We start from the raw sequence: 13,662 nt of genomic DNA, 5'->3' as shown, positions 1-13,662 counted from the left end.
TGGTGGCATCGCTGGCTGGGGAATTCTGGGAATTGAAGTCCACACATCGTAAAGTTCTTGAGGTTGAGAAAGACTGTACTAAGATTTGAGATATGGTCCCACCCATATTGCATCCTTGTCCTGTCTATTTCACAGCTCACCTCCTCCCCCAGTGAAGTGACCCGTTTGAATATATTTGAATAACACCCACCCACATGGCAGAACTACTTGCTTATCACGTACAAATATATATCTTTTACCCCCACAGATTTTTAAATAATTCTCTTATACATAATTCAAATCATGTATCAATTTCTTTTTTTTTAATAAGTAATAGGTAAAGGTTCCCCTGCACATGCGTGCTAGTCATTTCCGATTCTAGGGGCCGGTGCTCATCTCCCTTTCAAAGCCGAAGAGCCAGCGCTTGTCCGAGGACGTCTCCATGGTCATGTGGCTGGCATGACTAGACGCCAAACGCGCACGGAACACTGTTACCTTCCCACCGTAGTGGTCCCTATTTTTCTACTTGCATTTTTACGTGCTTTCGAACTGCTAGGTTGGCAGAAGCTGGGACGAGTAACAGGCGCTTACTCTGTTACACGGCACTCAGGATTCGACCCACCAAACTGCCAACCTTCTGATCGACAAGCTACTTTTATTAAGTAGAAAAGCACAATCTTTGGAGATTGAAGTCTCTTATCTGCTGCCAGTTTGCATTGCCACTGAGTCCTGGCTGGAAAGGTAGATTCCTCAAAACTACATAGACAAGGATTCATTTCATGACTGGGCATGCATGAAAGTTTTATTTATTCCATTACTATCTCCTTTTTATATGTCAGTATAATAAAGATAAACGTTAATAAAATGCTTGCTGTAAAGCTCTAGAGGAGAGTCACTAAGGACTTACAGATTTAATTAAGGCTAAATTTTGTCTTAATACAATATTTCCTGTGTATACTGATAACTACAAATTAAATCCGCATATTTTGGATGTCTCAGCTTAAGTGTCAAAGAAACCACAGAGCTTTCTGGATGCTAATTCAAGTAGATAGCCAATCCTGTACAAGATAACCAGGTTGAGCCTGAGGGCGGAGTCAAACCCTTCATTAGTCTGGAGTTCCTACGCTCCCAAAAGAGGGCCCCACTTGAAGTCTCTTATCTGCTGCCAATTTGCCTTGACTGTTAGTAGATCAGATTCTTGTATAGGCTGCATGGAATAAACTTGCAGTGCTTTCGAACTCTTATCCTGGCTCCTGCTTTCTTGTGCCTGACATATCCCTTCCAAACAGTTTAGCTACTGTATAAGAAATTATTGATCAGCATTATAGGCCCATATATCGTATGCTGATCAAGTTGGAGAACTTCTTGTAAGTTCATCATGAGATAATTATGATTCTCTGCTTTTGGCAGTTGTGATTAGAAATAAGTGTTTTATATTGAGTGTGTTCTCACAACAAGCCAAAATCTGTTGTTTTTTTATAATATCAAACCCCACACTATAGATTAAATAACGGGTTAGAAGGAGCATTTCAAGTCAGGTTCTTTTGACCTTGTCTGATTTACCTTTGTTTGTGTTAACTATGTTAATTATGATCGAGGATGTGCTCTGTCATTTATATTTCAGCTAAGGGTTAACATAGAGTTAAACAGTATTAGTCTTTCAGAGAATGAAAGGAGAAACAGTAAGTAAAATTGCCTTGTAGCAGTTTGACTGTCTTCTCACCCTTGCTGACTGTGAGTTCTTTTATAAAAGAAAAAGGCGACAGAAAGAATAGGTTTCCTTCATTCTGCAGATGGGGACTTAGTCAGGGGCTTGGTCTAAACTTAGTAAGGTTGCCATTTAAGAAAATAAATGCCAGAAGGCCAGATCAAGAAGCGAAGCTCTAGCATAAGGTTTCTCATTCTTGGTAACTTTAAAATGGGGTGGATTTCAGCTCTTAGGATACTCCAGCCAGCCTGGGAGATTCTGGCTTGGGATGTAGAAAACTGAAGTCCATTCATCTTAATTATGCCAAGGTTGAGAAACATCGCTCTTGCCATAATAAATTGGCTATGTTTTGAGTGGGGTTTTTTTTGCCCTTAGTTTCTCACATTTAGTATCTCACATAATGCTAGGTTCTATGGACACCCCCCCCCCCGCTTTTTGAAAAACCCTGGCATAGATGTTCATTGGCAACCACAGACTTTTTTTGGATTGTTGTAATTAGGAAAATTACAACAAAATTTATATGCTGCTCTGTAAACCGCCCTGAGTCCTTCGGGAATAGGGCGGTATAGAAAACTAATTAAATAAATAAATAAATAATAAAATAACGACTGGGCAACAGACTAACCAATCAGGAACTATTGCTGAGATAATAAGCAAGACAGAGTGAGGCTAATGTACTGTGGCTTGCTGTGTCATTTTGAGATAATTTATTAGATTAATGTAATGAACCATGATAATGACTGAGCCACTGTCCCAATAAATCCATCTTTACTGGAGCACATCCTTCCCTTCTCCAAATCTCATTTCTGACTTGCTTTTAAGTAGGGCCTTCTATCATTCCTGTCATTAAGGCAAACCACGTTTCCTTTAAACAGCCTCTCCAGGTATAATTTGTAAGAGATCTCAAATCCCTAATTAAAGGAAATTCTGATTTACCTATACCAGAGTAAATGACTAAGGAATGGATCTGCTTATAAGGTCCACAGAAGATTAACTAATTGGAAACCAGACCAATTCATAGCTGATAAGTCAATATAAAAATGAATTTAAGAGTGGTAGGCAGTGCCTTCTTTATAAGGTGGGGAGTTAGTGTTATCCCCTCAGGAAAAAAAAATATTGTCTCTGGTTGAAAATACTCCCAGCAATGTCACTGTTATGATTGTGAAGGTAATCAAAATATGTCATTTGAAAATTTTGCAAGCATTGAATCAGAATTTGCATCCATTTGCAGTGAAAATTCTGGGGATCAGAAATAAGATTTCACAGTAAGAGTGCACTCCTGGAAATTATTGTGGCCAGTTAGGATTAACACAACACGTTCCATTGAATGCTTCTGTTCTGTATTTAGCAATAACCCAAGTGGGTGGTAAGGTTATCCAAGGTAATAGCTTCCCCTCAGAAAGGAATGGATGTAATAAGTCTCCCAAGTCAGCTTGTTTGTAAGTTATAAGCTGTTCCCAAAGTGGTGAAAATAAATTGTGCAACTACTAGTTGTTAATCATTTGCAGAACATGTCTAGAAACATCCATTTCTTTCCAAATCGTTCTTGGTTTTAGATTAGGTTTGTGCCTCTTGACAATCTTGTTAGTGTGATGGGTTTTTAATACTTGTTTGTGCACTTTAGGTGGGCTACAAATGGACTGGCAGCAAAAAGGAGAGATTGTGTGGCACAAATATGTCCAAGAAATATTAGACTTTGTGGTTTTTTTTCTCCCATTCCCCAGGAATGATTGCAATTAGTAGAATGGCTGTGCTGTACCCCCAAATTATAGTGGATCATCCATTCTTCTTTATGGTTCGGAACAGAATAACAGGTGAGTGCATTGCAATATTTAAATATATAGTATTGATTCATCTTCCATATTTCTCTAGGAGTTCAAAGCAGCTTGCACAGCAATCCTGTCTTTAAACATTTCCTCACAACCTTATAAAGTAGGATGGGCTGACATACAGTGACTGTTCCCAAGTCAACCCACCAGCTTCCATGTATGGGGGTAGACTTGAAACTATGTCTAATCCCAATTTGTTTTTCTTCTTTTTGCTTCCTTTGAATTGTAGTACGGGGGGGAAAACCCCAAAGGGGGTTTGTTTAAACTGGAGACCAGGATGTAATATATGACACTGAATCATACTGCATTTTTGTCAATTCTAGAAAGATAAACAGGTCTGAAGAAGGTTGGGATTAATAATTTATTCAAATGGGAGCATACATGAGATCAGCTATAACTGAAAGGCTGATGGATTTCATCAGATTTCATCTTCAGCAAAAACTGCTGCACCCTTTTGCTTGCTCAAAAGGGAGGACCCTACTTTGATACCAAAACTGCAGGAGAGAACTTTAAACTGGGGGTGTAGGCAACATAACGAGGACATGGCAGAACAAAGAGTTTGCCCTGGACTGTTCATGCTGTGGTTCAGTGCAAGGGAGTTAAAGGCCATTAGTCAAACCAGCAGACTTTGACTGCTATCCAACGTTTTATGATTAATATTGGAAAATTCCCAAATGTTCTGACCCAAGAGTATCCAGCGTACCAATGTGATGAGTTATTCACATGCTTGACAAGAATGATGACAACTGCCTAGTGTATAACAATACAGATTGATTTAAAAGTATATACTCTATACTTTAAAACTACATAGAGGATGGTTTTTTTAGTCATGTACTTTGGAAGGAAGCAATTGCTCTGTGGCAGAGTATATATCTCGTAAACTAGAGTTCAGATTTTCAATTCACTCCATTACCAGCTCAAAAAGACTAGTAAAAATCTAATTGGGCAATAAGGAATTGTTGTCAGTTTGAGAAATAATATTGGCTAAAATGGACCTGTGTTCTAATTGTCAGTCCTAGACGTGGCTCAGAAATCAGGCTCCTTGAATTTGATCAGGCTCATTTCAAGTAAATGTGATTCATGATCCCACTCAAAACTGGGTTTCTAAATTGCATGGAATATTTAGCATTCACTCAAGATTTCATGAACTTATTTTTTTAACCATTTTAATTTAATTTTGGGCCATGCTATCAACTCTTCATCTAGCCAATGAAGCAACAGTCAAAAGTAGCCAAGAGTGTTGGGGATTCTTTGAAATTGAAATCAGAAGCATCTGCTGCTAAGAATTCCATACCTGCAGATACATGCTGGAGGAAAAAGAGCCTTGCCTAGTAGCCAGAACAGAGTTTTTATCCTCTCACAACTCATATGAAGAAGCCCAGAGTCAAATTGAACAATGTTGAAATAGTAAACGTGTGCCTGGCAGAATTTTTTTTTAAAAAAAATCCTATTCCCCAGGATTCTCATTAATTATGAAAATAAACTATTAAAGACCACAAGATATTCTAAACTCTACATTGGCTTTGTTTCTTTGTTCTTTCATCCATGGCTCTTTTGTAGGTGAATAATCCTATCTGAGAACAAATAAGAACTTGGTTCAGGAGACATATCATATCAGTATCTTAATATCTTTTTCATTAATTACAAGGAGCACCCAGTACCTTTAGAAAGTAGGACAGGATCATAACTATTGTTCCATGGACAAGATTGGAACCAGTAAATGACATTTTTTTCAGGAAAACCTTAGGAAAACTTCCTAATAATGAGATCTATCCAGCAGGAGAGACAGTCTTTGAAGTTTGTAATCACTCTTTTCTTGAACCCACCCAGTAAACAGAAGCCATATCTTTTATGGATAATTTTCCAACGTTGAACATGGTTTTTTTAAGAATTATTATTCTTATTATCTGGAATCTGTGTTCCTTTAGCTCTTCTTTTCTTTCTTTAAGGTACCATCATTCTCATGGGGAGAGTAATGCACCCAGAAGCGATGAATCCAAGTGTGCATGATTTTGAAGAACTTTAATAGCTCCACAGGTTGATCCACATTCTCACAAAAGAAGACAAGCACACTGAGTTTGCAATTGATGTATTTAAGGTTTTCCATGTGGTGGTTTACTTTCTTTTTTTAGTTCTCCCTTTTTTTGCAATGTTACCTTTGAGATACTATTTAAAAAGACAAACCATTTCCAGGTCTGACTTCACCTATGAAATTGCAGACCATAGTTGTGGAAGGAAAGCTTTCAGTATTAAAATATATGTTGTTGTCTTTGTGATTTATTGTGTTGGTCCTTTAAAATAAAAAAACAAAATAAAATATCCATGCTAGTGACCATTTTCTTGTCTTGCGAATCGATGCCTAATTGCCTCTCAAATGAAGCCATTCCGAATTTCTATAGTAGAACATAATTAATTGTCAAGGCTCTTTGAAGCCTAGATAACAATCCCAAAGTGCTCAGATTTTTAAAGATGACAGCCCCAGAAGGCCTTTGGGCAATGTATTGGGAACACATTCCAGAAGTGGGAAGAGCTTAGATCAGTGTTTCTCAACCTCAGCAACTTTAAGATGGATGGACTTCAATTCCTAGAATTCCTCAGCAAATCATACTGACTGAAGAATTCTGGGAGTTTAAGTCCACCCAGCATAAAGTTTCTAGGGTTGAGAAACACTGGCCTAGATAGAAATTATACCATAACTAACTTGGATTTTATTTTAATTTAAATGTAATTAAAATTGAATTAAGCAATCCTGGTCAGTATGACCATTCCCCATATATCGTGTGCATTAAAGTGTCACAATAAAATTTACAATTCAGCATTTTTATTGTTTTGTGAGCTGGTATCACAGCTAAAATTCTAGATACTATTTTCCAGCTTGGACAACCTTCAGAGGTGTGAACTCCAATTTCCAAAATTCACAATTGTTGTGAACTCTGGAAGTTGAATGACAAACAACTGTAAGATGCCCAGGTTGGTAAATGCTAATCTAACCCATAGAGGAAATAATTCATTACATCTCTGTGTGGTGCCCCACTCTCTTATTTTCTTCTATAATGTCTCATCTACCACTGACTCCTGTGCAAAAGCCAAGGAAGTGAGGAAGACTTTCAGGAAAAACAGGCAAGGTTCCCAGGATTAAGCAGGGAAAATACAGCACTGGAAAGTTTTGAGAAAGAATTATTCCAGAACCATAACTCTGTCTTGCTTCAAAAAAGGCAAGAGTTCCAGAATATGTGGGAAACCTATAGTGATATCTAATCCTAATGCATTTGTAAAAGATCAGGGACAGAGGTCGTATGATGTCTTGAAAGTAGGGAAAGTGGCACCATACTATAGCAGTGCATCAAGATAATGTATGCTGCAGCTTTGAGTAGCATAATTCCTATGGAACATTCTGGCCTTGTTTATTTTTCCTAACAGTTGTCCCATTAAAAGGTAAAGGTTCCCCCGCACATGCGTGCTAGTCGTTTCCGACTCTAGGGGCCGGTGCTCATCTCCGTTTCAAAGCCGAAGAGCCAGCGTTTGTCTGAGGACGTCTTCCGTGGTCATGTGGCCAGCATGACTAGACACCAAAGGCGCACGGAACGCTGTTACCTTCCCACCGGAGTGGTCCCTATTTTTCTACTTGCATTTTTACGTGCTTTCAAACTGCTAGGTTGGCAGAAGCTGGGACGAGTAACATGCGCTCCCTCTGTTACACGGCACTTGGGATTCGACCCACCAAACTGCCGACCTTCTGATCAACAAGCTCAGCATCCTAACCCACTGAGCCACCGCGTCCCTCGTCCCATTACACTCACCTTTTTAAAATCAGCTGTTAAGATGCCAGGCTTGTCGATCAAAAGGTTGGCAGTTTGAGATCCAAGAACCGTGTGACACAGTGAGTTCCTGTTCCTGCTCCAGGTCCTGCCTATTTAGCATGTAAATGCAAGTAGACAAATAGGTACCACTTTGGTGTGGAGATAACAGTGTTCCATGCATTCAGTCTATAATCATGCCAGCCATATGATCACAGAAGCATTTTTGGACAATGCTGGCTCCCTTGGCTATGAAACAGATGAGCACCTCCCCCAGCTAATTCCATGTTGTTGCCAAGAAGACAATATGGGCCATTATGCAATCTCAAAGTCAATCTTCCTATGAGTAACATTGATGTGTGCCAAGACAAAAAAAATGGCACTATTTTTTTTTAAAAAAGCCGGTTTTAAACGTGTTTCTGTAATTGCTGCTGTAATGTTAAAAAAAAAGTGATGTCCATTTGAACCTTGAGTAGCTGTCACTCACTCTAAATGGCTGTGCTTCGTAGTCAATGGGGGAGTTAATAATTTATCAAGATTCCTTCTGGCAGGCAGATTAACATGAAATCATACAATTCTCTGTGCCGTTCCTTGGATTGTTCATGAAAAACAGCAAATGTTTTTGTGGCATGGCACTTAGCTATCTTCTGTAGATAAGAACCATATCATCCAAGTCCAGTTAAAGAGAATAATAGTAAAATCCCATTCAAAGCATAAAGGCACCAATAAAAGCTTTCTAGTTCCTTTGATTTCTATATGGATTTGATTCTGTTCTCTGTCCAATCTTTTTGGGCAAGATGTCTAACACAAGTCTGCATGTCCTTCCACTCTGCTAGCTTTCCTGTATGTACCTTGGATTCTCCCTGCCATCAAAAAAGCTTTATATTCATTCAAATGCAATTGTATTGATGCTTCTACAGATTAAAAGCACTTCATTAATAAAGCATGGGGGGAAACAGCATAGATGGCAATCCTGTGCCTGCTTCATTAAGGAACATTGCCAAGTTGTGTAGGATTGTGACTTTTAATAAGTGAATTCTTTTCTCATTCACTAATTCTATTGCTTTGACCCCCATTAAGGAAAAAGCAAAAGCTACTCCTAGGCATTAAGTTGGTGCTTAGCTAAAGTGGAATCAATAATTTAAAAAAATAAAGTGTGCAATCTTTACTTTTCCCCCCCACCATTTAATGTTTTACCTTTGGCAATATCCAGGATTGTATAGATGGCTTGTTGGAATGATGGAGCCAATAACTGTTCATAGTAAGCTGCCGCCTGAGTCCTGATAAAATGGTTATTGTTTTCCAGATGATAATGTTCTTTCTAAATCTGCAACATTATCCGCTCAAAACAAAAACAAGAAAATGAAGAAGAAAGTGAGAAATTTCCTGAATTTATTTATTTAATTCGTCCTTCCCATCTGTTTACGTAGCAGAGATGGGAAATTATGGTGGGTTGAGACAGCTAAGTGCTCTTCATCTTCTGCTGCTAATTTATTAGATTTATATTCCGCTTTTCCTCCAAGAACTAAAGATGGCCTTCAATCCTTCAGTTTATGCCCCAAACAGCAAAGCTATATGGTTGGCTGGGTTGAGGAAGAAAGACCTTCCAATAGGATTCCAGGGCTAAGGGTGGTCTTGAATGTCTCCCTGGTCCTACTACAACATTTGAACCGCTAAACCATGCTAGCAATGTTTTTTATCTTCACCAAGTGTTTCTTCATTGGTTGCAGCAATCGGGTATATCTAGATTAATGAAAAGAAGGATGAGGGGTGACATAATAGCAGTGTTCCAATATCTCAGGGCTGCCACAAAGAAGAGGGGGGGGGTCAAGCTATTCTCGAAAGCATCTGAAATCAGGACAAGAAGCAATGGATGAAAACTAATCAAGGAGATATCCAACCTAGAACTAAGGAGAAATTTCCTGACAGTGAGAATAATGAATCAGTGGAACAACCTGCCTCCAGGAGTTGTGAGTGCTCCAACATGGGAGGTTTTTAAGAAGAGATTGGACAGCCATTTGTCTGAAGTGGTATAGAGTTTCCTGACAGAAGAGCATTGGACTAGAACAGAGGTCCCCAACCTTTTGGGCACCAGGGACCGGTGCCATGGAGAAAGGTTTTTCCAAGGACCACAGGGGGTGTGGTTTTGAGTACTGCCTGCATCCCGAGGATGGAGCTTTGCTTGCTTGTGTGGTTCACTTGCTGGCATGCCGATCCACGGACCGTGGGTTGGAGACCCCTGGACTAAAAGACCTTTAAGGTCTCTTCCAACTCTGTTATAATGAAGGAATAATTGCAGCCTCAAAGGGTTCATATCTGAAATATGAGGAGTATCACTGTGGCAACTGCAGAGCTAAATTCTCACTTCTCCTTCCACCTTGTCTTGATTAACTCACTTCTATTTGGAGACCGTTGAGAAAGTGGTAGGGACTCAGCTACAGCGTATCCTTGAAAATGCAAATAGACTTAGTTTAGTCTGGTGCTTGGAGGTACTTGATGGTATGAAATGATGACGTTGAAACTAAGAATTATTGTTTATATTCAAACATACTACAATGTGTGATGGCACAGAGGTTAAAGAGTCTGAGCTCATCAGCTGGAGAGCTGACAATCTGGGTTTGAGATCCCAGGTCTGCACAATGGGGTGAGCTCCCATTACTTGCCCCAGCTCCTGCCGACCTAGCAGTTCAAAAACATGCAAATGAAAGTAGATTAATAAATACCACTTTGATGGGAAGATAACAATGTTCTGTGTGCCTTTTGCATATAGCCATGCTGGCCACATGAGCACAGAAATCGTCTTTGGACAATGTGGCTCCCTTGGCCAAGGAACAGAGATGAGCAACATACTCATTGGATATGACTGACATGGAAACCTTTTTCTTTACCTTTAGAAACATTCTTGGTCAACTTGATGGAGGTGCACTCCTCTAAAAGAATAGGTTTGTTGTACCCAAGGTCTTCCTCAATTAGTTGGGACTGGACTGAAGCAGAAGATCCTAGCCACAATGATTCGTGCACTGGCTACCTTTTGCTTGGATTAGTGCAATGAGCTTTACATGGGGCTGCCATTGAAGACAGGAAAATGAAGTCAAAGTGCAGCATCTTGCCTATGGGTGCATTGGAGACACCACAGTCACTTTATTGGTTACCTGTAAGTTTCAAGGCAGAAGTCCAAAATGCTGTTTTCAATGTATAAAACCTTTTATGGGTTTGCAGCTAAGACTGTCTTCTTGTCTAATATGTATATCTCATCTTCCCAGCCCTGAACTAGAAGGAGGAAGGACTCACAAGGTTAAATTTAAATTATTGTGGACTTCCTGTCATGGAATACTTTCCTTTGGAAGTGATGCTAACACCCTAACTACTGGTCTTCTGGAAGACTTAAGCTGCTCTGGAATGCACTAGACAAGTGAAATGTCACAGTTGCACTTATTTGCCTTGTATCTGGTTATTATTAATTAATAATTAATTAATTAAACTTGGCTGACTGAACCAAATGCCCTATATTATTTTTAACTATCCATTAATTACGGTATGTAGCTTAGAAGTAACTTGAAAGCACTGTATTTATTCAAGGGATATTATTCTCATTTTACAGCAGACTTTAGCCTAAGACAAAATGAAACTGTCTTTACTGATTTCTCTGTTACAAAATAATGCCTATAGCTGGCCATAGCACCAGAAGGCAAGAGAAGAAACAATGGGTGGAAACTAATCAAGGAGAGAAGCAACCTAGAATTAAGGAGGAACTTCCTAACAGTGAGAACAGTTAACCAGTGGAACAGCTTGCCTTCAGAAGACGTAGATGCTTCATCACTGGAGGCTTTTAAGAAAAGACTGGACAGCCACCTGTCTGAAATGGTCTAGGGGGTCTCCTGCTTGAGCAGGGGATTGGGCTAGAACAGGGGTCTTCAAACTTGGTCTATTTATGACTTGTGGACTTCAACTCCCAGAATTCCTCAGCCAGTCTGCCTGGCTGAGGAATTCTGGGAGTTGAAGTCCACAAATCATAAAAGGGGCAAATTTGAAGAACCCTGGGCTAGAAGATCTCCAAGGTCCCTTCCAGCTCTATTCTGATTAATTACTGATTACTGAGGAAGTATTTCCTGCCTACAATTAAAACTCAAGAGTTTGCCTCCTCTGAATTGTCTGCAGAAGAGGAAATGGGGCCAGTGGCATGCCTGGTACCCTGACTAAATCAATGCGAATTCTAGAACAATTTAAGCATCTGGGCCAGTCTGCTTATATTTGCAGATACATTTTTGTACACCAAGAATCTTCTCAGATGTGGAAGAATCTATTATAATCAGAAATAGCATCTTCCCTCCTCCAAAAAAAAAGCATATAAGGACCCTTAATATAATCAGATAAGCAAATACAGTACTTCATTCTCTAATCATGGATCCAGATTACCTGGCATTCTATTATTGCCTGCTTCTGCTAACAAATTATTATCCACATTGTGCTGTTATTGTTGTTTGCAAATGCATTGACATAGCAGGTTAAAAAGCCCCTATCTTCTTACTTTATAGATTTGCCTTTGTAATAAGCACACCCTAACTAAGTGGATGAAGGAACTTTAATTTAAACCAGGTGAATTTCAAAGGCTTAGCAGGAAAATATCCAGGGACTCGTATTTTATTATTCCTTCTCTACAGCTACATTCCTACAATATACGTAACTAGCTCCAAAGCCTTCTCAAAACATAAAGCATGGAGGCCGAAATCAGGCAATAAAAAAAAATGAGGAGACTCCAAAAACAAGAAGCCTAAATACAGATCTTTCAGAAGGGAGACTGGTGGGTGGCATAAGGGCAACAGACCAGCAGCTTGATCCCTTGATTACCCCTATAGCCCATCTTAGCAAAAAGGCATTGGTACCCAGTATGCTCAGGAGCAAAAGCCTTGGGCACTGGACAGTATCTTTGTAAATTACTCCTTCAGTACCTCTGGCCTTGTGGCTGATGAAGAACTTGAAACCCAGGTAAGCAAATCTCTGAGATTTGTTAAAGAAAAAAAACCACCTATGCTACACACTTGGATTTTTTAAAAAAAAAAAACAATCTTACACATTTGGAATAAAAGCTTGGGTCTTCTACCTGTCAATGAAAGCAGAGCAGAACACTTTATGCATGCATGAAGTTCCACCTGCCATTCAGGAAAAGGCCCCCTGTGATACATAGGTGGTTCAAATTCCAGTTTATAGATTTCCAGTTCCAAATTATGGAATAAATTAGCTGTGATTCAAAACTGTTAATTTCTGAGTCACCTAGTTTGATTGGTGGGCTGATATCAAAACTAAATCACTTTGGTTGGATTCACACGCTGTATATTTAATTACTATTGGAGTAGCCTATTGGATAAACCCAACTGCAAATCATGGCTTAAGGATAAGTACATTATGTGAATCTAGCCAATAGTATTATATTTAACAAACCACAATTAACCAGTGGCTACCATGTATGTCAGGTTGAACCTTTCAGCTCCTAAATATTGTACTGATCTAAATTTTCTATAATTGCCTTATTCCAATCAATTCTATAATAAGGAATAAGTTTCCATGCATGCAGAAGATTTCTATATGCAAACATTCTGTCATGTACATACTGTATGGTTAGCACTTCATTATATGCCAAGAGATGTTTTCTGATATGAAAGAGCTTCTTCCTCAAGAGTTTTATCTTCACATTGAATCATATACAGATCTTGGAAAAACAGTTGTACAGATCTTGGAAAAACAGTACCTCTGATTTGGAGTCATGGCAAGAATTTATAACCACCTTCAAGGCATTTAAAGAACTATGATGATGATGATGGACCCTGCATTTTGGCTGGTCTTTAAAGACAATAAATTTCGTGATAAAAACTGCTACTGGGAAATGACCAAAGCAGACAACTTTCGTCCCATGCTGATTTGAAAATGAACAATAGAGAAACTGCAAAAAGCAATAAAAACCAGGGCTGACAAACATGGCAGAATTCTCATTGGTTCTACAAAATAAATGTTTGCCTTGGTGAGAAAAATAAATGCTTGTAAGACCAAGAGTCATAAACTGACAGAAATGATTAAGTGATCATTTAGTTCAAACATGTTGCGCTCGTATTTCTCCAGATGTTCCCCTGCCAGTATTTATCATGGTGACAAATTTGGCATGTTATGCTAACTCCACAGAAACAGGATCAAGAAGATGGTTATACTTTGTTAGAATATTGGCAGCAAAATCAAATATGTACAAGCCATTCCAGCCACAATGAGATCCATAATTGGTTGAACCTGGAGGAAACATCTTTTCCTATGCCTTCAGGGATAGGCAACAGCTAAGTACAGTTAGTTTTCACCTGAGACT

At 39.1% G+C, this 13,662-nt stretch overlaps 1 protein-coding gene across 3 annotated transcripts in view; it reads left to right on the top strand.

The window, feature by feature from the left end:
• SERPINI1 (serpin family I member 1) overlaps positions 1-6,019 on the top strand; it is a 108,037-nt gene extending 102,018 nt beyond the window's left edge. For all 3 annotated transcript variants that reach the window (XM_081328746.1, XM_081328748.1, XM_081328747.1), the window contains exons 8-9: positions 3,412-3,501; positions 5,466-6,019. In XM_081328746.1, coding sequence (XP_081184872.1) covers positions 3,412-3,501; positions 5,466-5,542 — 167 coding nt within the window. In that variant the 3' untranslated portion in view covers positions 5,543-6,019. The remainder of the gene's footprint in view (positions 1-3,411; positions 3,502-5,465) is intronic.
• Positions 6,020-13,662: the final 7,643 nt, after the last annotated feature.

The sequence above is a fragment of the Vipera berus genome (assembly GCF_964194415.1).
Source record: "Vipera berus genome assembly, chromosome: 5".
NCBI classification, from domain to species: Eukaryota; Metazoa; Chordata; class Lepidosauria; order Squamata; family Viperidae; genus Vipera; species Vipera berus.
Note: the sequence above shows the minus strand (reverse complement) of the source record. Positions and strands in the feature narration are given on the sequence as shown.